We start from the raw sequence: 27,137 nt of genomic DNA on the forward strand, positions 1-27,137 counted from the left end.
TATTTAGCACAACTTCAACCATCCTTCAATTGCATGAAGTGTTTTTTTGCAGAAAAAAATGTGATTGGTATTAAGTTAGGGACCTAAGAGGAAAATAAGCAAAATATTTAGGGATGACCATTCTGCTAGCACTTGCAAATAATCCATATTCCTTTGACCTCCAAAATACAGCTGATAGGGAAATGAAGAAGCGTTCAATGCTAGTAATTGAAGAAACTATGAAAATATTAACAGCCCAATATAGGAAGTACCACAATAAAACCTTCAAATCCATCACATCTGCAGTACTGATTTTTTACAGGAAAGTATAATAAATTATTAAAAATGATAACTTGATGTTAGGGGAACAAGGAAAGGAATTTTATGTTCCAAATAAATACCTGAATTTAAGCTATCTCACAGGATACGTTCACAGCGCACGTGCAACTCAACTCATCCATGCCTCTAGACGGTGCATAAAAATATCCATTTGATAGACACCTTCAAGTCTTTGAGCAAGTTCCACTTTGTTCAGTCCTCGACTCCTGACTGGTGCAATTTCAGTCATTTAATATTTTCATTAGCAATATCTCAATATTCAAAAGCTTGAGTTCATGAAACAGTTAAAAGAAATAAGAACAGACATTACCAACATGATGATCCCCATATAATTTTCCTCCGAAATCTGGTTGGAAACATCTCTCTCATTCTAAAGTTTCGCTCTGTTAATTGTCCAAACCAGCAAAATTGGAACCTGACATCATGTCAAGCAATTGATCTGATCCATTTCATGGTTTATCGTTCAATTTCGTACTGTCACCACATGAGAACCTATTTTTAGCAATGGGAATGGCCACTAATCATCAGCCACACATTCATTTCCAACAGTCTGAAGCAAGAATCATCCAGCACTCCGCAATCCCATTTTGTCTCTTGCGGCCCCATGAACCTCTGAAGGTCTATAATTCATTTAGCCAACCCAACCTAGTGGAATTAAGATTTTTGATCAATTTTGTTATTGCTGCGGTCCCATGAACGTCTGCTATCATCTGCACAACCACGCATTCACTCAATTTAAGTTGCTTTTCCAGAATATAAAACAAATTTAAATTGCAATTCACTTGAAATTTTGAATTTATTTGGATATTACCAACATTACAAGAAAAAAAACATTTAAACAATATTTCAAACCCAGTATGACCATCTTTGATACTTTTGACTAATGCCCAGAAACTTCTTATAAGATGACAAAAGCAGAAGAGGAAAGATTAAGCTAACCATTAGTAGTTGTAGCCCATACCATTGGTGATATCAAATGCCTACAAGCAAGCAAAAATCACAAGTTATTTCACAACTATAATGATGCAATTGAAATCAGGAAAGACAAGATAGTTGCAAAATGCAGTTAAAGAAGCAAGGTTGTTCACCAACGACCTTACACCAGCACAGTTACTTCCAGTTTGACAAGAATATTTGCCTGCGTTCACTGCCAAAATTAAAATGTAACCAGACGAGGACATCAGAAGTATATCTAAGAGATACCAATCAAAAATGCCAGTTTAAATAAAGATACAACCCCATGCATCTGCATGAAATGCCCTTGTTCACCGATGGTAACCAATATTATTCAAAGCCAAAAAGAAACTGCACCTCTTCCTAACCCAAGAATTCAGTATAGTAACTTCATCTGCAGGTTAGCCACTGAGGAAGGGCTCCAAAGATCCCCACGTTTTCCCCATCATCAATTTGACACGCAAAGGGACTGGAACAGAAAAGAAAACATTTGACAAGAAACAAAAAGAAAACACAAAGGAAATGAGTACAAATGAGGAAGCAGGATATTGATCCAGAAACATAAAAGAACCCAATACAAACAAGCAATCAATGAAGACTAGCTGACCCCAACCTTAGAAGAGTTGTAAAAAAAGCAATGGGGTTAAAGTTAGAACCTCCAAGAAATGAGGGTGAAAGTAATCTATATCTATGTCTATGTCTATATATATACAGATTCAGTAGATTTAAAGATCATACCAAGAAGCTCAGCAGCTCTTTCCATGCTCATTTGAAGTAACAATCCAGCTTCCCTTATAACAGAAGGGTCAGCTTCCAGTACTAATTCATCATGGACCTGGATAGCAAATGCCAGTAATTTACCAGATAGTCCCAAGATTTCATCCCGCATGACAAAAGTAAAGCATGACATTTTTGCTTTAAATTTATCAAATTAACAAGTACATAGCAGATATCTAAGAAAAGCTGTAAAAGTAGAAAGAAAAATGTTTTCTTTAGGCACTGCTTTCCAACTCCAATAAAATGCTCAATAGACATTACTGCTACTGATAGGCCTCAAGGATTGGTGTGAAGACTAAGAAATACAACAAAAGTTTTAGACTTCCTGTTTGGCGAGTCTAATCACAGTTGTCAATCCCTGCCCCAAAGGGAGTATTTGGCCTTTCAAGATGGTCCCTTGTCTCATGCTACTCCTGGTAGAGTGTAAGCTAGCGGTGCATGTACACACAGGTGAAGCTGAAGGTGATTTGCTTCTGTGATAAAGGGAAATGACTACTGGTTCCAGCATATGCATCTATGGTATTGCCCATCCTCACATGAATGACATGCGCCCAACTGCCACCAGTAATCTGCTTGCTACCTTACATGTCATAGAAATCGAGTGCAACTGTAGATCTTAGTCTCAATTCTTGAACTACGATAGATTCACACAAGCAGCTTGAGAAAAAACACATGCTCTTACATTTTTCTTTTGAGATAGGGTTAATCCCACTCTTTTAGAAGTTTACAACAATACTTTTTCCTCTAGAATGCTAAAAGTCACATTATCAATGAGCAATCTGACTTTGCCTTTTGGAAGTTCAACTTCAATAGGGGATGAACTGTTTTTTCCTTTTGTACTTCAAGACCAGTAATTATGTTTATAACTAGCAAACTATGAAAATATAGTAACACCTAATCAATATGAAAGCATATCTTTCATTTTCTTTTAATTTATTTTCTGTTTTCAGTTAGAGGGAAAGCCTTGATAGTAATGATAAGTTTGCCTTCATGATTCAAAGGTCACAAATTCGAATTGTGGAAACAACCTCTTTTTGCTAAGAAAAGTTAAGGCTGCAAACAAAAACAACCCTCCCCCAGCCTTTGCACGGTTGGAAGCCTCATACACTAAGGCCACCCTTTTTTGCTCTCAGTTAACTTTATCCTTTTTAAGAAAATATTCTTAAATGTGTTCTATGAGCCAACTTATTCACTTAAGGTGATACCAAGTTAATTGAAGTTCCATCATCCCTACTAAATCCCCAACAACAGAGTTAATCCAGAAAGTTAGGCAATTTAAAGAACATAGGAAAGTCATAACTAAATCTAAAAACTAGAGTCAGTTTCAGAGTGACAAATATTGAATAGGACAAATGAGAGGAATCTTAACAGTTCCTAAAGTACTACAAACTTCCAACTGATATAAATTCAAATTTATGAAACTTCGCCCTATCAGAAATATAATCCTGTTGCATACCATGCTTCCTCTACTACCAGGAAATACTCAAATGTCACAGAATTGGAGGTAGCTGCTTTTTTGAGGATAGCACATTGGTGCGAAGAAAACACAGTGGATCTTTATTATAGGGGGGAAAAAACTGCTATGCCATGAAAAGTGGCTTCCTAACTATAAATTCCATCCCAATTCCATGTAATCAACTGTGCATATGAAATTTAAACAAACTGGATGGGTGGTACATGCCATGCACATGCAAGTGAAAAAATAGAAGATTTCAAACGAAGACTCATCTTCAAGGGGTGGAACTTGGTGGTTGCAGTTTAGTTTTTGTTTTTATTTTGTGTATGTGCGTGTGCGTGTGTTTTTTTTTTTTTGGGTGTGTGTGTGTGTGTGTGTGTGTGGGGGGGGGTTGCAAATTTTAATTGAATATGAGCCTAGGTAGAATGGTAAGGTTGTTCTTATTTTATTGAGACTTAAAAGGCAGAGGTTCAATTCCTCTGGTTCTTGTGTTTCTTTCAAGCAAAATAATATATAAGGGGCATTTAGGAAAGCGAAAAAGGCTTTGTACACCAAATCAGCTGTTTGCTTAAAGAATATAACAAATACATTAACACCACACAAGCTCTAAGACTTCATTTTATCCTCAAAGTTAGGAGGCCCTTTTAGTTGAGAACATAGGCTTAAATCATCTATTCTTCCCACCATGGTGTGTATATTCACAGCTATTAGTGCAGAAAACGAACCCATGTTTTTTACAAACTCAGGACATATTAAATAGGCATCCTGAATGGACAAGATCGCTTTTGTTGGTGCTGCTCTACTAAAAGTCTTACACTTGTCATACAATTCAAGCAAATGGGAAAAGATCAGATTTAAGACTACTTTCACAAAAAACAAATAAATCAAAAACAATATAAAGCCCTTCAATATAACCTGCAAAAGGATTCTGCAGCGACCTCTAAGCATGTGAAATTGAGCTGAAAATTCAGTGCTTGGAAGAGACTTCTCGACTTTTTCAGTAATCAGAGAGTGTACGTTGATCATCGCAATTTTGATTATGTCAGCAGCAGACCCCTATAAAGAAGCAAAGAAGAATAATTTAACTTTCTCCCAGTTTCCTTTTAACAACACAATGCCACCACTCAGGCCCATACCCTAATAAAAACAAATAAAAAAGAGAAACAAAATCTAAGAAAACCACTACCTGACAAATAGAATTGACAGCTTGTCTCTGAGCTTTAGATTTTTCTTTACTGTTCCCAAATTTTATTTTTGCTAGGAAACGCTTTCTTCCCTTAAGGGTCTCCACATATCTGCAGTAACACAATAAAAATATATAATATATTTCGATAAACATCATGAGGAAATTGATGCTATTGACAAGCCATAAGAGAATAAAACTAAATGAAACATAAGAGAAATACAAAGAGATAAACCAGAAAGCCCTTTGCAAAATATTTACAGATAAGGCAGAAAATAATAGAAAGAAAAGTGTAACTGGAGTCATATCATCTAGATGGAACAGGAATGGGTATGGTGTGCCGCTTCTAGATTGTAGTAGGATTTACATAAATTTGTACACATTATTAATAAAATCTAAGGTACTTTCAAAGAACCTTTCTTCAAAAAAAATAGGACATCCAATAAAAGTAAACAAAAATGACAAAGAAAACGACATTTGCATTAATTTTTGTAAGAAAATCAAATGAAACTTCTATGAACAAATATTTATCTTTTCTTTCTCAAATTTGACCCAAAAAAAAAACAAATAAATGTAGCTTCAATCCTTCATTTTTGTTTTCATTTTTTAATTTTCCTTTTCATTCCTCTCAACAAATTCAAGATAAAAAATATAATATTAAGCAAACAATACCAAAAGAGCTTTTGGATCCTTTAGCTTGATAAATTCAATGTTCAAATTGAAAATGAAAGCATGTGCTAAATCATCTGAAAAGTAAAGTTTTGCAGTATATTTGTGAGAATAATTTTCAAGCTTCTGTAAGCTTAAACTAGGATATTGTTACACTTTAACGTTATATTTACACAAAAGAATTAGGAAAAACAAATGAAAACCAAGTTGTCTCACCCTTTCTGACGACAAGATGTAACCACTTCTTGAAGCCAGGAAGCAACACCAGGAAAAGACCTTTTAAAACTTTGAATTTTCTCAACAGCATCATCCAGACTGCAGTTCAGTTGTTCGGCAAGGGTATTAGGACCCATTCCATACAGAATGCCATAGACCAATCTTTTGGTTTGATCTCGCTCTTCAGGAGTAATGGCAGATTCCTCTTTCCCAGTCCATTTTGCAGCTATCATGATAAAGACATCACCATGAGGCTCACGTAGGAGTTCAATTAATGAATTGTCTTGAGAAAAGTGAGCCATTAGGCGCAGTTCTATCTGAGAATAATCAGCAGCTAATAGTAACCAATTTTCCTGCAAAAAGATTTCAGGAACATAAGGCAACTAACCTGACGCAGAAATATCTATTTTTTTGTATATAGAGTACCTTCAAGTGTCACAAGAAAAAACAACTGAGAAGGAATGGAAAATTCACCAAAAAGCAGTACCTGAGTAGGGAGAAAAAATTCACGGGGATTTATTCTGTAATGATCAACATCTGAATCATTTCCATCTTTGCCATCCTTAGACATTCTGAACTCAACCATGTGCTCAACACACTGCATGCAAATGAGTCATAACACCAAATACAGATTTAACTTGTGGAGAAGAAAAACTTGTGCAGATGAGAAAAAAGATGTTGGAAAGGGAAAAAAAATGGATGGAAAAAAGAAAACCTGAAGATTAGGTTCCTCCATTGAAAGTCTCCCAGTTGCAGTGGATGTTTGGAGCCAACGCCCATGCAGAGTATACTTCACCCCCATTGAAAGTCTAGCAAGTGAACAAATTGATCCAATTGTACAGTTTAGGAGCTTAGCCAAGGTCCGGTGTTCTTTAATGATGGGAATTATAGGATGTTCATGCCTGAAGTCAACCCAAATCATTTCAAGTTACATGGCTCAGCAACTATGTGGATGTACTCAGGAGGAAACAGTATGAGAACACATATAAAGGGAAAAATAAGCACTTAATCCACTAGCACATCAAGATGCACCTGTATATATTTGCTTACACTGCAAACTGACATATCAAAAGCCTAAAAATAAATAGACACTTTTCTTTTGGCAGGTAGAGCCTTGGAGTTAATAGACCAAATAAATAAAAATGTACGGAGGGAGTTCCCCAGAACAAAAGGATCATAGTAAGATCACTAGATCAATTGCTCTATGGTTTTTTAAAAAAATTCAAAACTAGTGCAGTCTCAAGTTAGCTGTGCCTGACGCCAAGCAAAGTAAGCAAGTCTTAGTCATGATGCTCAAAGTAGGCTAAGAAGCACAGATACTTCAAAAGGTTGCCCTGTCCACATCATGCACATATCAAAAACCTGTATGGACAGGACAGATCTACAAGTTTAAAGAAAATAACTTCAGACTTTATTTGAATCACTCCATGTTTTATTTGAATAATTGAACCAAAGATTACTCTAAAAATAAGTCGCACTTTATAATGTATCCACAAGTATAAATTCTTAAGACTCCTACCATTAACAACATCCATGGACATTACATGTAGGGCATACAAAAATTTTCCTTTCTTCGTCAGTGAGGTTAACAAAAAACAGGGTCCTACACACTTCGATCTTCTTCCTGTTATCTACCGACTGCACTTGGTTTGATTTCATTATCACCCAAGTTTCTAAATGGACTAACAAACATGGCATGACTGTGATGCTAATAATGAAGTTTACATATTTCTTGCAAACAGATGTCTCCACCAACTCTCTGTTGGCATAGTATAACCTGTATAACAATCCTTTTGAGATCTCAACCAGAATTGGACCATTAAAGAAGAAAGTCTTGCATGAAGCACATTTTGCATTGTTTATTCTGAGCATGTTTACATGAACTTGCAGCAAACTTTGTGTGATAACTTCTCATTGAACATGGCAGGCCCCTTAGCAAATAAGACCAACAGGATTTAGCCATTGAAACATATAATAGAACAAAGCAATTGGCAATTTGACTACCTCAACAACTCCAAACAGTGCTTGTCAGTGCTTGGGTGTTGCTTTGCTTTATTACACCCTTCAGGTATGGGCAGATTCAAGCGCCCATAAAGCACATTTGCAATATCTGCTGCTGTATACAATGAAAAAGTTGTACCAGCCAATTTGTAAGCTTCCTTCTCAAGATACCTTAGTTTTATTCCCAACACATGCCGTGCCCGAAGGCATCCCTCCATGTCGACACCTATTCCCCAAAGCTCCATGTCTGCTAGGACATTAACCTTAAACACAAACCCAAGCCTTAAAATCATAGAAAACTAATTTAAGAACACAAAGTATAATAATAAGAAAACCACCACTCCAAAAACCCCTCCATGCTTCTCCACTCGAAGGAACAACATAAGTGAAAATTTAGATGCTGAAAAGAAGACAGTTTGAATGGAACACTCAGGACTTAATGGCAGGTATCTTGAATTCCACTAAAATTCAGGACCTGAATAATGTAAAATGCAGCCACAAAGAGAGGTATGGTTTCTTGAATAAAAAAGTTAGTGACCAAGAGTATAACAGTGATATATATATATATATAGAGAGAGAGAGAGAAGCATTTGTTGCATATTAGTTGTTTTACATTATTGACTGAAAATTATTAATCTTTGAGATATATGCCGATACTAGATCTTCATAATCTTATGTTTTACCCACATAATAATTTGACAATCAATTCTTCACTTAATTTTCACATGCAAGCCTCACACAAAGTTGTACACAGTAAAGAAAATACCCATTGAAGTAGCAAGATTCTCACCAACGGGATCTCAATGTTAGTAAGTGCTTCAACTAGATCTTCAGAAATAAGCAACTTCCAGAGAACAGAACATATGGCTCGGGTTTGTGCAACTCGACGGCAGCAACCATTATGTGCAGCTCTTCGAATCTGATTTTTCCACTGACCACTCCGACTAGCAGCTGCTGCAGCCTCACTGGGCAATCTTTTCTTAACTTCCTGTGTTGATATTACAACAACATAAATACCTAAAATCAAATGTGAAAGTAATTCCTACCTAAAAGCAATTTTATATTTTGATAATACATCAGTAATGGATAGTGTTGCTTTGGAAAATTTGTTTCTCTAATTTCTAGCTAGGAAAATTTAGATGTTCCATTTTGTAATTAATACAACACTCAAACTTACCTTGTCCAAATTTGGATTGGAGCTTCTCTCCTCGTCAGGCCAAAGAATCCATGCTACTATACACATGTCAATTACATCTTGTACGAAAACTGGAGACAACACATAGTACGAGCTATCAAAGAGTTCAAGACCCATATTTTTCACTGCAAGATTTAGACTAGCCAATCTTTGAATGGAAACAGCAGGAACTTTTAACACCTGAATCTGAACTTTTAAGTTCCAAGTAAACTTTTTGACATCTTTTTTCCTCATGATCATACCAATCCTACTCCATCTTTGCTTTGCCAATTCAAACCGATGCTTTGATGCTGAGATAGCACTCTCCTCACCAGCAATGCTCATGGACAGAGGACTACTACTTCCATTTTTAAACCAAAACAGATCCTTGGGAAGATTGACATAGTACACAGAAGAACTTCCCCAACAAATTGCTATGCCATGTATTTCAAAAGGGACAGATGAGTTCACCTCAGATCGTTTGTTAAAGTGGATATCAAAATAGAACTCTTGAGTTGAGTCCCAAAGATCCAAGAAATGATCAAATCCTCCAGGAGTATTAACAGCATTTACAGGACCTCTCTCAGGAGCATTTTCCTTATTTCTAAGACATTTACTTTCTCTGTTCTTGTTATCAATGTTATCAGTAATTCTTAGAACACCAGAGAAGGTTGTTCCATTTTCAATATCTTTAATAGCCACATTGACATCAGTAAGAGTACCAGAGCCTTCAACCATCCCTGCAGGATCTTCAGCATCAAAGTTAGTCCACATGGTTTTAGTTGTTTTAGCATCATCTGAAGTCCCTAAGCCAACATCTGCATTTTTCATTAACTTCTCTTCCCCATTGTCTAATATTAGTTTATCAAGATTCTCCCCTTCTTCATTGGTTGACTCAGTTGAAAAACGCTTTGCATGTTGTCCACCAATAAAGCTACTGATGGTCTCTTCCCCAGAAGAGGTAGATGTTTGTTTCTGAGTGGCATCACCAGTGGTCCTTAATAGAAGAGGTTGAGAAAACTGGGGAACATCAAATCCAAGAGATTTAAAAGCAGAGATTGCAGCAACCCTTGCCTCTTCAGCTTTATCAAGAACAACTTTGCGTGCACCGTTTTTTATCTTCTTGGCTACCCCCAATTGTATCCGTCGTTGTGCTGCATTTTCTATAGTGATGAAATTGGCAAATTGTTAAAGCTTTGGTGGCAAAAGAAAATATAATGATATGCAGAAAAGGGGAAGAAATAAGGGGGAAAAAACAGTCGGAAATAACTAAAAGAATAAGAAGACACTAAACCCAGAAGCATGCAATGGAAGCATGACGTAATGAAACATTCTGGGGTTTCAAAACAGAGTTCCATACCTGAATGAAGGTAACACATATCGCTACTGCATTTTCATAAAGCTAAAACTAATAATAAAAAACCACCGAAAATATTTCACCTTGTGCAACCCAAGATGAAGATTCAAAAAGAGCCTTCACAATTTCAGATATCGAGGCTTCAGCAATTGCTTGCGGAGTGCGCATGCCAGCCTTATATAATGCTCTAGCTCGGGAACCCTGAACAGTTAAAGCAATGGTAATAACGATAATGTTAACACTAATAAAGATTATAAGTAAAACTATTAATTAAAATATGAAAACTGCTGAACTTGAACTGACTGGCAGATGAAGTTTTCTGTTAACATCCATTGAGGTCCATTTGGCCATAAAGGTCATTTGTTCTATTAACTCATAAGAAACTTTAAAATGATTGAAAATACTAGATGTTAAGAGTCAACAACCTTGACATATGGAATGGTGGTAAGCTCCACAATCTCTGCTCGGACTCCAAATGACACACGATTCTGGAACTTGGAAACCAAGCCTTCCAGATCATGCCAACCAAGCCTCTCACAGAACACAGAGACCATAGATGCAAACCTTCCAGCATTTTCTTGTAGGGCTTGAACCATGCCTCGAGCTACTTTGAAGGCTCCACAAACCTCCCCCACTGGTATTTCCTTCATACAAGTATGATAAGACTATATCATGAAAAGCAAAAAAGATGAGAACTATGCAGTTAAAACTACTATGAACCATGTTGCAAATTGCAATTTAACAGACAAGAACAAACCCATAAAACGAATGTCACTTCATTAGAAACAATTGAAGACCAGAAGAGATGGTGGCAGTATGTCCTTCCGTGAAAAGATGGGTTGAAGGTAGATAGACAAAATGAAAAGGAACTGTCCCTTACTAAATGAAAACATGAGTACTTGAAAAGAAATTGTGTTTACAGAGTTAAGGCGCTCAATAACACATGTTTGGATCACAAAACTCTACTATTATCTCTTTTTTCTCTATATTTGTGATGTGGGTGGGTTTTGAACTTTTGATATGTGAGTGTGCAGTGAGAGAGAGGCATAGACCAGTACTCATTGCATAAAGAATAAGACATTCACCTGAACAAGTCTTGACAAGATGAGGGCAACATAAAATCGCTTACACACACGAAGTATCTGCTCATCTGAAAGCACACTACATTTTACCATCCCAGCTCTGCAGTCAAATCTTCCCTGACATCCATTCGTGTTACTCTTTGATCTTTTTGAAGAGGCCATTGGAGCATGGGCCATACGCATTAAAAAGGGTTCCACTACTCCAACTCGATTGCCAACTGACTGCATTACGTTAAAAAAAGATAAAACATTTTACATAAGCATGCTAGTAATTAGATAAAAGAGAAAGAATAACAATAAGCTAGAATAGGAGGCTTGCCTCACAATAAGATGGGCCCCTCAAAATTACACTAATAAAGTTTACTACCCTAAAAATTTGAATAATGGGAAATAAAAGATAAAGGTAAACTACAAGAAAACAACTTCCTATGATCTTCAAAAATAAAAACCAGCTGTCAATACTGAAAAACAGACATACATATATTTATGCAAGGATAAACATATCTTTAACATTTTTCAACATATTCAACCATATGACACACTCCAATGTCAGAATTGGGTTTAGTGACAACAATAATCACAAGCCTTAATCCCGCTAGGTCAGGTTAAGGTTAAGCCTACTTGTTCTGAAACACAGCATTTAGCACTCAAGAACTACCACTCAACTAAGTAAACTATAAGACATGGTGGAGAAGCAAATTTACCTGCTCAAGAGCAGACAATTGCATGAATCTTTCATAATATAATTCCCAATCTGGCTCAACTTCAACATTGGTGGGTGTTACTAAGTATACTAAATGCAAATCAGATGCAAGAACAAATCCTTCTCTAGCTCTTGAAAGATCATCCAGCACAATCTACAAAAAAGTATATACATATAATTAAATGGAGAATAAACCTGAACCATTCTTTAGTCCGCCTATCAAACTTTTTTAAAAAGGGAGGTCATTGTAATTTCTTGAAATAATGGAGGGATGGTCCCGTGAATTTAGCCTCTCTCTCTCTCTCTCTCTCGTTACATAAAAGTAAAAAGAAAAAATAAAAACATTGTCAGTGGCAGATGATGGTTGGCCAACACTAGTGGCCAGTAATTGGAACCCACCCAACCATCACTGAAAAGAGGGGAGAAGGGGGGGGGGGGGGGGGGGGGGAGCCGCTGCCCTTGCAGGAGAAGGAGAGAAGGGGGAAAGAGTGAGAGAGAGAGAAAAGGGGGGATTTTGGGCATTTTTAAAAATTTAACGGAGGTTCATTAAAAGCAGGGGCTAAATTGGTCCAAGTTCTTAACCTCAGGGCTACTAGCTGTAATTTCTGAAAATTCATCGGTACTTGCTACTCCCTTGAATTAGGCCTTACCTCAGGGGTGTTTAGTATATTTTACCCAAAAATAAATGCATAACATTATAGAGAAAAAGCAAAAAAAAATAGAGGTAAAAAAATATACAAGTGATTCGTCAGGGCTCAGAGAACTGCCAAAAGATGCCCGCCCAAGAGGTGTGGTGCTATATAACTTGGTGTCTTCATTCCATTCAAGAAATTTTCTGTGGCATAACCACCTCAGAGAATCCTGTGCTGATCTCACTACATCTTCAAATGGCTTCGTAGAATTAAGAAGAGTACACCTAACATATCGATGAATGTCATTAGCAGTTTGAACAATCCCACCAGCAACAACTTCTAATATCGCATGGGTCATCCCATTTTTATCTTCAGACAGACAAGAACACAACGGTGGACAGCTGTCATTAAGAATGCCCATAATTCTTTTAACTTCATCTGGTTTGCAAATTAGAACCTGGTTAGATCAAATCATAAGAACTATAGTAATTAGAATTAAAGCCATAACAATGATTTACTAAATAACAACCATATTACAACTTATATGAGCACCTAACAGCATTCCAACTGAAAGGAGACACATCAACATATCCACCAGAAAAACCAAAATGAAACCACAAAAAAGTAACAGTCACACAGGATATAATTGAACATACACTCTCCCCTTTTGTGTCTATCCCAGTACGACCAGCCCGACCAGCCATCTGTCTGTACCTTGTCCCATCTATAAAATCACGACCAATTCGGGGTTGTCGAAAAATGACCCTCCTGGCAGGTAGATTAACCCCAGCAGCCAAGGTCGAGGTAGCAGTTAACACACGTACAAGTCCTTTACGATAGCAGGTTTCAACAATCTCTCTTTCTTCAACCTACAATAGAATTTAAATTAAAAATAATACAATAAATTGAGAAAACAGCCAGGCATTCAGTTAATGGTCACTACAGAATAAGATCATAATCACATGACCAAAATCCAATTGCACTCAAATGATAAATACAAGAGTATATTTATGTACATAAATAAGCAAGAGATTTTGAATGGTATTTCAGAAAGAGATCACATTATTATAAGACAGCTGGTAAAGTAAACATACAGTCAGACCAGCATGATGATAGGCAACTCCAGAAGGAAGAGTTTCTTCTAATATGGGATCCAATCCTGCAGGACATCTTCGCAAAGCATCAATAGCTGAAGTGACATCCATCAAATCACTTTTATCATTATGGGCACTGACAGGAAAGTTCCTGAGGAATTTAGCAACATGCCTAGCAGTTGTTTCACATCCTTTTCGACTTGAGCAAAACAGCAGCACCGAATTACCCTCTTGGACAACCTGATATTGTTCAAGCCATGATAATTGCTTAACTTTCAATCTCTGTGCTATCCTAAGCTTCATTCAGTCAAAAAAGAGAGAACAAACCTCATCACACAATTCAACAATATGGTCTGGATCTTTACCACCAAGATCAGCTGTTTTTGAGATGGTCCTAACAATATCCATTGTTTTATTATAAATGGTGTTTCCAACTTTGACGTATTCCTCTAGTGGAACTGGGCGGAAATCAGTCTGGTATAAAGCTGCCTGCAAGCATCAATGAAGAAAACTATCAAACACCTACACAGAAAGATGCATTTAACTAGTTACAGGTTTTATAGTTGCATAGCATATATACACAATAACCATAAAACTTGGTTTTAGGCATTATACAAATTAGTTTCTAAATGACTGCAAGTATGATACAATGACACATAAGAGGAAAAGGGAGTGGAAACCACAAATCATTTCCGCTAGCTAATAAGCATTAGAAAATATATTTTTAGCTCCATCTTTTGACATACTAATGGTTTTGCCAAATGTCAATGAATTTTGACTTGTATGTTCGACTATGGACTTGAAACTACAAAATAGTTTTAATTCCATTGAAATCAAAACCCCGAATTATGACCAAACTGCAGCTAAAATTCTCATAATATGAAATGTAACAATATTTTCTTATCACATATACAAGCACAAATCTGTCATATCCTACGACTATGTACCTGAAATGAATCCTCCTCCAGTGACTTCATTGTCATAAAGTTCAAGCACCAAATACTTGGAAGTATAGGCTTTCCATAGTTAAATCAAGGTATAGTAAATCAACTTTATTGAAATAATATGTGACAAACATGGAGTTAATTTCAAAAGGCCCCATAATTTTTCTTTGTTAAGGGAAAGGCAGTAAGAAATAGTAACTTTAATACCCCCCTTAATCTACTTAAAGTTTTGGTAAAAACTTGGAGTTCTATGGCTAAACATGTTTGTAACCCAAAGAATCACAGTTAGCACAAGAATGAGTGAAAGAGAATGAGAAAACCAAATGTACGGATAGGTGTGTGTGCATCGTTCACAAATTACAATGAACCATTTCAATAAAATGAATCAACAATGACCCAACAAATCCCAGCTAGCTGTTAGTTCATTCTAGGGCAATAAATCAAGTCATTAGAGTAATAAAGGCCATTAAACGTGTAGCATAAACCACACACACAAAAAAAGGAAAAAAAAATACATTTGGAAACACCTCATGTTGCATCTGATGACTTCCACATTCACTAGGCCCAAGTTAATATTAGTTAAACAAGCTATCTCTAGAAATTTGTCACTAATTTTAAGGAGTCAGATGCAGGCTTCAGCATATTATCTACCAGAAGGTGGAACTTGAGTTTATATGAAGAAAGAAAATTAAGATTGATAAAGAGAAAAATCAACTTCTTGATTATATAACAAACCCCACTTTGTTCACAAGGACGAGATCCTTCAGCAATTGTCTTGAAGAAAACCTCAATTATAAATACCAACTTACTAGTAAAAGAAAACTATTTCACAGCAATCCAAATTGATCCAGCACATTCAACAACTGAACTTGCACCATTCAACCAGCTCACAAAAAGGAATACCATAAATGTAGAAGAATTTATAGTTGTGAATTAAAATTTTAACATCCAAACTCTTCTAGATGCATTGATGTTTCACCATTCTATAATTTTTTTTCTTGTATTACCATGCCATTTTACAATGCTAACCCACCCCAAAAAAATAAATAAACAAACAAAAACACAACCTAGGATACAAAATCTAAATCATATTTGTAATGCTGATGTATCTGAGTACATAATCTTGGTACAAAAATATTCTAATATGTAATTTGCAATAAATTACAAATAAGAAGGAGATAAGCCTTTCGCATGAATCATCATTGAACAAATAAGAAATTCATGGAATCAAGGTTCATTTAGTAGCAATGGGTGGCTATTTCAGCACTTAAAACCGGCAAGCACATACATGGCCTTCCTTTTACATAGAAGTCAAAACTGTTTGCCACTCTTATCCTATGGCAAGTCAATTAACAGCCATCTTAGTGTATTATTTTGGACAAGTGATGCTATACACTTACTTGAAGCCAATCAGCAACAGAAGCCACATTTGGCAAGGTTGCACTCATACCAACAATTTGAAGGCCATTAGTGGGATCAGTCTTCCCACTGCTTGTACCTGAACTTTCTCCATTAGATGATTCTACATTGCCTTCGCCAGCTGCATAACGAAGCTTTGTCAACAGAAGCTCCAACAGGTAACCCCTACTCTGATCACCAACCTATCAATAAATCCCAATGATGAGCCACCGATCTTATTCCAAGAGTACAAGCATTTAAAATATTTCTACAAAGGAGCAAGTTGGTCCCAAAAAAATAAAAGACAACACACCAAAGGCAAATACCATGTGCAATTCATCTATCACAATAATCCCAATTTCTGAGAGACGACCTTCTTCTAGCAATCTGTTAATTAAAGAGTTTGCCTTCTCAATTGTGCAGACTGCAACAGATGTATCTTTTGGAAGAGTTCCACCACCTTGGGTTCCATAATAACTACGTACATGTTTGCCAAGTGGCTCTAAAAGTGCCTCCAGATGTTCTGCCTGCACCAAGCCCAACAGAAATTCAAGAATGATACATTTAAAAAATAATTCAGAGGAAAGAACAAACCTTTTCTGCACAAATTGATACATATGGAAGTACAAGAAGTGCCATCTTTCCACCGGTTAATACTCGCCGCAACATTAATATTTCAGCTACAAAACTTTTCCCAGCACTGTGAGAAAGAAAGGAAGCTTTAGAAAAACTTCAAAAGCCACAGGCTACAAGCTAATCTCTAAAGATGGTAGACACCTTTATCTCCTCCAAACATTAACTTATTACCAAAGAAAAGTAAACCTTGGACAAACATCCAGTGGAATTTTCAAATATACGAATGAGTATATGCTATTAAGTCTAGATTGGAACTGCTTAAAGACTGAACAGTGAAAGAAATGGCAATCTGTAAAATTACATAAATCACAAAGCTAAAATAAGCATAAATAGTCAATATAAACTGCTATCAGGGGGGAGTATAGCACTCATCTGTCCAAACAAATCGATTTTCAGTGTTAAGCCTTTAACTCTCTTTGCCTGTGCTGCTGTATAGATCTCTCCTACTCCTAGTCCTACTTTCTAATTGCAGAAAGGGGAACAAGATAATATTGGATAAAAAAAGGAACAATATCAAGAAGAAGACAGAGAATATTGGATAACTTCTTCACATGATTCCTCGTGGTGAACCATACTTGGAGTGGGTTTATGTTGGATCACTATGGCTAGAAGCTTGATTCGTCTACTTCTAAAATGTCCAAAATTGTTCGTGAACTCAGAGGAACAACAGCATTACATTGAGTTTTTGTCAAAATAGGATAAAATCATTCTGCAGAAATTAACATCAAGATACAAGATAGCAACAACCTGAAAGAGCAACTTGTGATGCAAAGCATGTAGCAAAGTTCTGATGCAAGACTTAAACCAATAGACATTATATAGGTGTACTGATCTTCACAACCATGTCTAAAGTCATTTCATTTTTAATTAATGGCCTGGGAAATCAGGAATCTAGAATATACTATCTTCATGTTGCATCCGGTAGTGAAGAACAACTGAACAAGATCCAGACACAAGTTTAGTATCCTTAATAATTTCAGCACCCTGAGCTATATCCCTGAAGTTTTGATTTGTTATTAACATTGACTAAGAACTACAAAAAGAAACTAAATTCATATTTTTCACACCATAAATTCATCAAGAAATACTAAGGTACAACCTCAAAAATGAATTTGAAATGTGAGAGAAATTTTCTTATATATTCACTTGCATATGTAAATTCTTATATATCAGCTTTATAAGTTGTCCTTTTTATAAAATACATGTTGGCCATTACATATTTAAAAAAATATAGCAAACATTTAGAACCACTGCAATATGGTAAAGGCCTATCTAACGAAAATATGAACTTCAATTCCATGCATAAGAATACCTAGTCGATGCACAATATACAAGATTCCTTTTCTGTAACACACCATCCACCTGAAGGCAGTCAACCTGGAAAAAATTGTAAAAGGACTTTCACTGAGACATTAAGGAGCACACCAACAATTAGATCAAAGATTATTTTAGGACACTAATTTTTGAAGTTCAACTAATATCAAACCTTATGTGATTGTGAGGTCAAGCTCAAGACATTAATTTCACCAAGAAAAACAAAAGAAAATTATTTTAGGAGCAAGAAATAATACCTGCCATGGATACAATTTTGAGATTCCCTTCTTATTGTACATGCTGCATAATTCAAAAGGAAGCCAATGGCTAAGATCTAAACGATTGTTGGAAGGTACAAAACTTGACGGAGTATCATATTCACTGTTAGCTGCAAAATTTCCTTTTTCCTTATCTGGAGTAATAGATCCGGTGAAATCATTATCTTGAATACAACCCTCTTCCCCTTTGGCCACATCACAACCAGTCACCTCCTGTACCTGGGGCACTGCCCCGTTCAAATGAGAATTGTTTGCTTGATTTGCAGGCTGAACACTTCTGTTAATTACAGAAGCACTTCCAGTTTGTTCACCTTTTCTATGCATAAGAATTGCCATAGTATCTACATAACTAGTTGCATCATCCAGATTTTTGTCCTCGCAGGAAAAGTCAAAATGCTTTACAGGCAATGGTGATGTTTCTTTGTCCAAATCTTTTCCACTCTTCAGAGATGACCCAATAGAAGTGTTCATTTCCAAGCCACTGACTCTATTTCCACCTTCATTCAGGGCTTTCTTTGACATGTGACCAAGCCCTACATTTCTCAAATCGTTTGAATTATTTCTTGCACAGTTTGCCTTAGCATCAATTTCTCTAGCAACCTGAACAAAAAGTTCATCATTTGTCACAAACAAACCATCTGCAACCTGAATAGCCTCATTCCAAAATGCATCTCCAGGAGAAAATATAGAGCTTCCACGAGTTGACTTTGGAGTTTCGCGGGCTCTGGCAATCATAGCAGGAGTATCATGTCCGGAGATGCATAAAGATGTTGTGGATGTTCTTTTGCATTTTCTCAAGCTCGCTTGAACTTCTATTGGATGCACACCTGCATTCATCTGACAGAAATAGATATCAGTGTTTGATGAAACCCGAGTTGGTAATTGGAATTGTGGTTAGATAAACAGACAGTTACCCCTCTGGAATAGTTGATAACTGCTTCTACAGAATCATATCTGGACTCTCCATGTTCTAAATGCTTCTCACCAGTGCAAGTGGTTTCACTCTCATTATGGTAGCAATCCTTATCAGTAATGCAATGCCTTTTCTTGGATAATTTATTCTCCACCGTTACCACAGATGGGCTCCCTTGTCTCTTATGAGCAGATGCCTTTGGCTCCAACGGCGCACTTTCACGCGGTGGAAGTTCACTACAAATTATAGTGGACAAAAAGTTTAGTAAACAAGCATAAAAATGATAGCATAGTTATGTGGGCAGAAAAAAGTATGAAAATGGCAACATACAAATAATTCTACATATATAAAAAAGTAGGGAACGACAAAATTCAGTATCAACTAGCATAGTAACCAAATAATAAAGATGTTCTGAAAAATCACATAATGCATGGGAAAATAATGCAGTACCTACAGTACAGTGACAAAAAGTCAGTTGCAAACTGCTTAAGTTCAGAATTTCCAGCATTATTTGCAGAATCAGAGTCTGCTTGACCCCTGAATGAAACATCACCCTCATAGGGCAGGACCAGAGTTTGCTGCTTTTGAGCTTCTTCGCAGGCTTCAGAGGTTTGAGGGTGCCCAGCGTAACTTTGGTGCTCATCTTTTAATAATGAATTTATCTCCAATGTCAAGTTTCTCTTGACAAGATCTTGCCTAGCTGAAGGAACAGAAGCTGCTTGCAAATCTTTATCAGTAGCAATATCATTTTGTGAAGCCACTAAATAGCTTTCTAGAGAACCTTTGTTGCTAGGAGACCCATCAAGTGCAATTTTTGGATCCTTCTCGGCTCTAGCAAACTTCAAACGTGGTGATAGAGATTTCTTCTTCTTCTTTGAAGCAAAAAACTGCACAGAGGAAAAAATACCACCGTCAACTAAAAATTACAAATTGAGCAACGCTCCGTTTAGGGAACAATGGAGTAATTTTCACATTGCTGTCCATCAAGCAAGAAACTGCGTATGTAACAAACAGATAGTAAGTTAGATTGAGATAGCACGTAATTGCTAACATTATCTCGATCCACCTACTTATTTCAACCAACGGATCAACCCGTTCTCTTACGAAGTTATTATCATTCTTAATACAAATCTGCAAACGGAACACAAATCGATAAACTCTCAGGCTAAAAACAGAAACACCGTGAAGAATGTAACAGGATTCGCATCCGGTACTACAAATCAGAAGAAAACAGCGAACTAGAGTCCTCGAAAATTGAGAATGAAACAAGACAGTTTAAACTTTCAAGAGCGGAGAATAGTTCGAGCTTTGAAGAAAGACCTGATCGATTCGCGAGCGTGGCGAACCAGACGCCATGGAAAAGCTTTTGGGTTCTCGGAGCCTGGAACCCTAGTGAGTTTCATTCAAATCGCTGAGAAGGACCGCCAAAATGCCCAAAGTGTGCAGCCTGTAATCTGGACCGGTCCGGTCCGGTCGCCGAGCCCATGATCTTTCACGTATTTTGGCGGCCGAGTTACGGCGCTTTGCAGTTTGGTCCTTGGTTTTGGGGTTAACTACAGTTAGATCCCCTTGTAAATCTTTCCTCGTCCATTTGGCATGGATGTTTTGATCCGTTCGGACAGCAACTAAATCAGATTAGACCAACATTGAAATAGCAAAATATTCAAACCTAAGAATGGTGAGGCTGATCGGTTCCATCTGGTCATATTTTATCAAATCTTATGAAGGTGACTCGTTTACCGGTTTAACCGTTTATAAGCTGTGTATGTTGTGGATACAACTTATAAGTAATTAAAAAAAAATTATGGAGGTGTTTGGGTGCACCTCACCAATGTTTAAGTTAGATAACTTAAACATTATTACATATTGTTTTGAAAAAGTTGATAGGATGAGCTTTTGCAATACGATGCTTACATAGAAGTTGCGTTAATTGATTAAATTATCATTTTATCATCGTCATTTTTGTTAGGTTCTAGCCATGCCCTTCTTCTTCAACTTTTGCCTCCCGTTGCTTTGTTTTTCTAGTTATTTCGGCTACCATCGTCAGCCATTGTTGTCGCCTCTATTGACCGTTTTTCGTCGAGCATCGCCCCCAACAATCACTACCTCCATCGGCCGCTAGCCCCATCGTCCCCATCTGTTTCAAATCTTTTTCCGTCACCAATTGCCGGTCGTCTGTTGCCCTATTAGTAGCTGTCCATCGCCGTCCTCACCCTCATCGCTAGCCATCCATACCCCAATCACCCATATTTACTACGCATATGTATATATATATAAAACAAAGTAACAATATATTATATGTATGTATATAATGCATAATAATAATATTGTATTAATATATTTTTAATAATTATGTATAATTATCAATATTTAATGGTAAAATTTTACATCATTTAACACTATGTCTATTTTATTTTTTTGTCAAATTTTGATAATTTATCAACTATTTCAAACCAAACATATAATTATTAATTAATAAGTTAAAAGCACATTCATTCAAACACATTATTAATTTAAACACTATCCAACTTTTAATTTAAAAACTAAATAACTTAAAAATTATGAAAAAAAAGGTAAGCCAATCAGTTATATACATATAATAACATATATTATATAATAATACAATACAATACAATGTTGTACAATTATACAATATTCTACTATATACCAATTTTCAATCTGAATTGGAATTGGACAAAAAACTAGAATAATCCAAATCTCGTCTCACCTTACTCCTAAACATTAACTTTTTCAAAAATTGTGTTGTATTTGTCCTGAAAATTTTTAAAACACATATCATAAGAGGTAGGTCGACACTATTGATGACTAATTTGTTAGATATAAGTCCTTAAAATCAGTTATAGTGACACAATAAGGTTTGATCTTATAATTCTTTAAACTTTATTTAATGGTAAATTTTATGTTTAATTTAAATTGCAATATGGTTTGAATTGAACATACAAATATCTTTTAATATAATAAGGAGTGGATATAATTTTTAATTGTTAAGAATAATCGAGACGGATAATCCACAATACGTTATACTATAAATATATTATTGGCCATAGAGGTGATAACTCGGATAATTAGTAATTCGCAAAGGCTGACACATCGCATTTCTCCTTGTTCAGTATAAGATACCGAAAGATAAGATTGGTGAATCTCGTACCACTTTGTATGAGATACAGAAAGAAGACGAGTTGATGCTCGTTATAGGAACGAGTTCACTGAATTGAACTATTAATATTGAATCATATGGGTTTTATCTCACGGATCAATGATTAAATATTAATTACGGATTTGCATTAGTTCTTAAATCAAGATGATGTGGATATTTGTGTATTGGTGGATTAGGATATCAGCAATATTGTAAGCACCCCCGCCTGGATATCCCAACCACCCGGTTTATGCAAACGAAAGCGCTTACATAAGGAAAGAGAAATAGACATAAAACAAAAATACCCTGGCATGCATACATAAGAAATACAATAGCGGAAGCAAAAACAGTAAACATGCACGCCCACAAGTACCCCGCTGGAACAGCGATCACGGAGTATATAGATATATACAAACCCTGTGCCAATAAATAGGAAATGCAAAGAACAACCCGGCACAGTTAAAAATAAAAGACAGAAGTTCTAACAAAATATCAGAGATGACGAGGGCAGCTAACTGTACACCCTACCGACACAGATGACTGCTAGGTGGCGCGGTCATCGCCCTCGGCTTTCGCTTTACCCTTACTTGGAATGATAGAAAGTAAGGTGAGTCGTAAGACTCAGTAAGTTTATATGAAAAGGAAGGCTATAACATGAATAAAATAGGAAATCACCCCAAATATAGACTCATATGTACACACAAGTCATGTGACTCAACAATACAATAGTGTCGTGTAATAAAAGCATATACCGATCATTGGGGCCCACATAAGACACCTGGCACCCAAGTCGCATACCAACATGTCGCTGCCCTGAAAGGCAACATAAATCTCCACAAACCTGTGCGCACTGTCCCGGGTCAGTACTCCCGTCACCCGTATCCATGTCGGTACTCCCGACACCCGAGCCATAGGCTCCATCAGAACGGTACTCCCGTCCGAGAACTAAATACTACCAGTAACCATGCAATGCACATAAAATGCAATGGTGTAATGAGCATCAACGTGATACATGGCGCCCATACATCCAGGCATCAGGCCATGCTCCGCCCATATAGTAAATCACACGCGATGCATATGCCCGTGCTGGATGCAGCATAACCAAGTTAGAATGTCCGTGACCAAGCATAACCAAGTCATGATAATCCCAACATACAGCCCGTACCCATATGCACACCAAACCATATAACAAGAATAAAATGTAACCAAGCATGCTATAATCACATAACGGCAGAGCTAGTCAGCAGTGTCTGGCACCAGTCAATGGTCAGTGACTAGGAGAGACCATCCGACAACCTAAGATAGACCATACGACAGTCACACCGTCACTGAACAACCGATCATTGCCCCCACTGCACAACCGCTCTAGCCTATAAACAACCAAAAATCAAATAATAATACCTGAACAGCTAAGAACCTAGCCCTGAGTGAGTACAGCATCATTCTCATGGGTTTGGGGGTGGCACAAACCCCCGTAGGCAACCAACGAATAAATCATCGAGACCAGTTTAATAAATTAAATTTTAAAACAAACCGTTTAAAATTTCATAATTTACTAACAGCCGAAACAAACGAAGGGAGGTCAAATAAATTGACAACGAAAGAATCGACGAGGAGAGTATAAAGAACTTGCCTTTACGAATATATCCTTAGGCTTGATTTAACCCAACGCAGTAAAAATTATACAAACTACAATATCCCAATTATTTGCCAAAATTAATAAAATTGGGCTCTACAAGAAATTCTGACCGTACAAAATATTAATTACTAACTTCTTTACAGAAAATTAAATCCTTGATTAAACTTGATTTAATCTGAATTGAAGCCCCAAGATCTCTCAAATTCACGTCACGCGCACTGTTCCCTTTTCTGTAATTTATTTGCTGATCAATTGCAAAAAAGGAATGCCCGAATTGGGCTTTAAATAGGGGTAAAATTGGTGGAGAAGGCGCAGCCACGTGGTAGCGCGCGGGCCAGCGCTGGAGGCCACCGCCTTTAACCGAAACGACGTCGTTTCGGATGTTTGGCTGATTAAAAATCTGCCCAAAAATACGGCCCTCGCGCGTTCACCTGCCGTGAATCGAACCTACGACCTCGCCCGCAGGCCCACTCTAGCCACTGCCTTCAAACATATAACGCACCGCATTAAATTTAAATGGACCTTTGGTCCATTTTATGAAATCACGCCACCCCTTCCAACTTCCCTTATTTACACACATACATCCTTAATTAATTACACTAACACCCGAAACTTCTAAAAATCTCACAATTCAATTTATTTAAATTTTTTTCTTATTCCATAAATATTATAACATAATTAATTAATTACCATAATTTCTTATTTCCTTAAAACCACATAATTTATTTTTATTTAATAACAACAAGTTATTTTAATATTTCTTTTAAATTAAATTACCCCGATAATGAATAATTAAATTAAATTACAATTTACGGGGCGTTACAGATATTATATGGTTGTCATAACCAGGGATAATCGTATGTATCTATGTGTCTAGTTCAGTGACACACAAAGTATGTGCGCATCAGACATGTAATCTATCTCCTCGAGATATACGAGAAGGATATCCTATGAATCCAATGGTCACTTGACGATAAATCATTTGTCAAGGTAATATGACGACGGAATTTGGATTCCGTAGAGGTTGTGTCATATTAGTCAAGTGTGATTATTGGATTTGGTCATATAACGAGATCTAAAGATTTGACCTGTTGTCCGTGATCTTATATCTCGTCAGGATATATAATGATAAATGACTGGCTGCACTCTCACCCTGCAATTAAAACACAATAAAAATAAATCATAATAAAACTTTTATATTTTTTTTATTTTAGTGAGAGGTTTATACTCGCCAGTGTACGAGTGCAGTTGTAGTCCAAATTTAAATTTATATTTTCTGGATGAATCCAGGTCGTCCACTGAGAGATTTATTTATGGCAAAAGAAAAAGAATGTCACACACACGCACACGCATTTGGACAAATTGACAACAAGATTTTTTATGGTTTTATTTTTAGACAACAGATACTAGAAAATAAAGTAAGGCAAAAATTGAAATAAACATTAAACGTAAAAATATGAATTTGGATAGTGCTTGAGTTAAGACAATTTCAGTACCAACCCGTTGATTCCCAAATTTTAGCATATAAGATTAGCAACATTAATTTAATTTCAGATATGAGGGTTTGTTATTAAATGCAATTAGAGATGATGATAGTTCTAGGTTAAGCAATCCCCATACATGATATGCGAGATTCTAATTTAAGCAACTACCATAAATCCAGTTACAATTAATATACAAAACAACTAAATTAATCATCCGGGTTTGGGTATGATAGCGTTTCCAGTTCTAGTAACTCTCATACATGGCATGAAAGCTCTAAGTTAGGCTTACGCTCCAATCAAAACCCAGTGATTTTTTAATAATTAATACACACTCATACTGAAATTTAAATTAATGTTACTTATTTAAAGCGCAGCTTTCTTTGGGAATCATTGGCATTGGACACTGTCCTTGCCTTAACCCAAGATTAGATTTAACTACTCATTTTTATTTGAAAGTTAATTGACAGAAATTTAAATGACGTAATTTAAATAACAGAATTTAAATGACAAGAAATTTAAAAGCATAAACTAATCGGCCATTTAGGCGGTGGATAATTAAATGACAAGAATTAAAATTGCAGAAATTTAAAGGCATAAACTAACCGGCCATTTAGGCGGTGAATAATTAAATGACAAGAATTAAAATTACAGAAATTTAAAGGCACAAATTAACCGGCCATTTAGGCGGTGAATAATAAAGTAATAATAAATGACATAAGAATTTAAAAGAAGAAAGAAAAAAAAGTAAGATTATAAGAGAAAGTACTAAAGAAAATGAGAAAGAACAAGAACAATTCTCAAAGAGAGAATTATAAGGAAACAACTAAACTTTTATTCAAGAATAATAATCACACTTACAAATGCAATCAAGTGAGCTATTTATAGGCCACAAGATGCAATACAAACCACACAATTTCAATTATTCAATTAGACATAATTATATCTAATGGGTACTCACACACTTAAAGTTAAATGGATTTTAGCTATAATACACACCTAATATTAAATAGATTTTAGCTAAAATACATACCTAATAAAGCACTCATAAAGTTAAATGGATTTTAGCTATAATATCCACCTAATAGTTAAATGGATTTTAGCTAAAAAACACACCTAATAAAGCTCTCACATAAAAAATAAAAATAGATTTCTATAAATTGGTTTTTAATCTTCATTAGGATTAAAAATAATCCTTGGGCCTTCTCCAAATAATATTTTCCATGGGTTGCTCAAATTGGGCCTTAATTCTTCATGGGCTTGAATTCTTCATGGACTTTAATTTTTCATGGGTTTGATTTCTTCATGGACTTGATTTCTCCATGGCTTTGATTTCTTCATGGACTTGAATTCTTCATGGACTTTAAGTCTTCATGGGCTTGAATTCTTCATACCTAAAAAAGATAAAAATAATTTAATGTTATTAATAAATTATATATTATATATATGTATTACACATGGCACATATATATATTAGATTATATTATATATATATTACATGCATGCATATAATGATATATATGTATTATATATAATTTTATATATTATTATTATTTACTTTAGAACTTCATTTCATTCATCTTTCAATTTAAATTTACATATAACCATAAAATATATATTAATATCTAATTTAAACCATATTTAAGATCGAAAGAAGGGTATAATTATAACAAATTTTTTACAAAATTAACCATTAATCAATGACCGTATTGCATGGCACCGTAGTGTAAGGTTCACATTTTCACTTTACATTAAATTAGG

The 27,137-nt window shown here is 35.9% G+C and overlaps 1 protein-coding gene across 8 annotated transcripts; it reads right to left on the reverse strand.

The window, feature by feature from the left end:
* Positions 1 to 379: 379 nt before the first annotated feature.
* LOC127812873 (helicase and polymerase-containing protein TEBICHI) lies at positions 380 to 20,542 on the reverse strand. 8 transcript variants are annotated; one of them, XM_052353403.1, is made up of 30 exons: positions 20,420 to 20,542; positions 19,550 to 19,986; positions 19,101 to 19,335; positions 18,166 to 19,023; positions 17,907 to 17,971; positions 16,553 to 16,658; positions 16,285 to 16,485; positions 15,961 to 16,161; positions 13,944 to 14,105; positions 13,617 to 13,856; positions 13,179 to 13,391; positions 12,629 to 12,979; positions 11,892 to 12,044; positions 11,191 to 11,409; positions 10,531 to 10,749; positions 10,189 to 10,306; positions 8,752 to 9,911; positions 8,365 to 8,562; positions 7,578 to 7,837; positions 6,289 to 6,475; positions 6,061 to 6,171; positions 5,574 to 5,926; positions 4,692 to 4,800; positions 4,421 to 4,561; positions 2,011 to 2,107; positions 1,630 to 1,741; positions 1,414 to 1,465; positions 1,258 to 1,298; positions 629 to 1,028; positions 380 to 528 (listed from the first exon to the last, which is right to left on the reverse strand). In XM_052353403.1, the coding sequence occupies exons 1-26, from the start codon at positions 20,453 to 20,455 to the stop codon at positions 1,674 to 1,676; spliced, it is 6,498 nt and encodes a 2,165-aa protein (XP_052209363.1). In that variant the 5' UTR covers positions 20,456 to 20,542; the 3' UTR covers positions 380 to 528; positions 629 to 1,028; positions 1,258 to 1,298; positions 1,414 to 1,465; positions 1,630 to 1,673. The 8 variants fall into 8 exon arrangements, with proteins under 8 accessions (XP_052209363.1, XP_052209368.1, XP_052209367.1 ...); XM_052353408.1 differs by having other exon boundaries at positions 386 to 528; positions 624 to 1,028; positions 6,289 to 6,382; XM_052353407.1 differs by having other exon boundaries at positions 386 to 528; positions 624 to 1,028; positions 1,280 to 1,298; positions 1,419 to 1,465.
* Positions 20,543 to 27,137: the final 6,595 nt, after the last annotated feature.

The sequence above is a fragment of the Diospyros lotus genome, chromosome 11 (genome assembly GCF_014633365.1).
Source record: "Diospyros lotus cultivar Yz01 chromosome 11, ASM1463336v1, whole genome shotgun sequence".
Classification (NCBI taxonomy): Eukaryota; Viridiplantae; Streptophyta; class Magnoliopsida; order Ericales; family Ebenaceae; genus Diospyros; species Diospyros lotus.

Bases quoted from the DNA above. Each gene is read 5' to 3' on its own strand.
- LOC127812873 (XM_052353403.1), bottom strand. From the start codon at position 20,455: ATGGCGTCTGGTTCGCCACGCTCGCGAATCGATCAG. The intron at 13,392-13,616 runs GTATGTTTACTT...ATTCTATTGTAG, and splicing joins ATCATCATGCTGGTCTGACT to GTTGAAGAAAGAGAGATTGT. The intron at 5,927-6,060 runs GTACTGCTTTTT...ATCTTTTTGCAG, and splicing joins AATTTTTTCTCCCTACTCAG to GAAAATTGGTTACTATTAGC.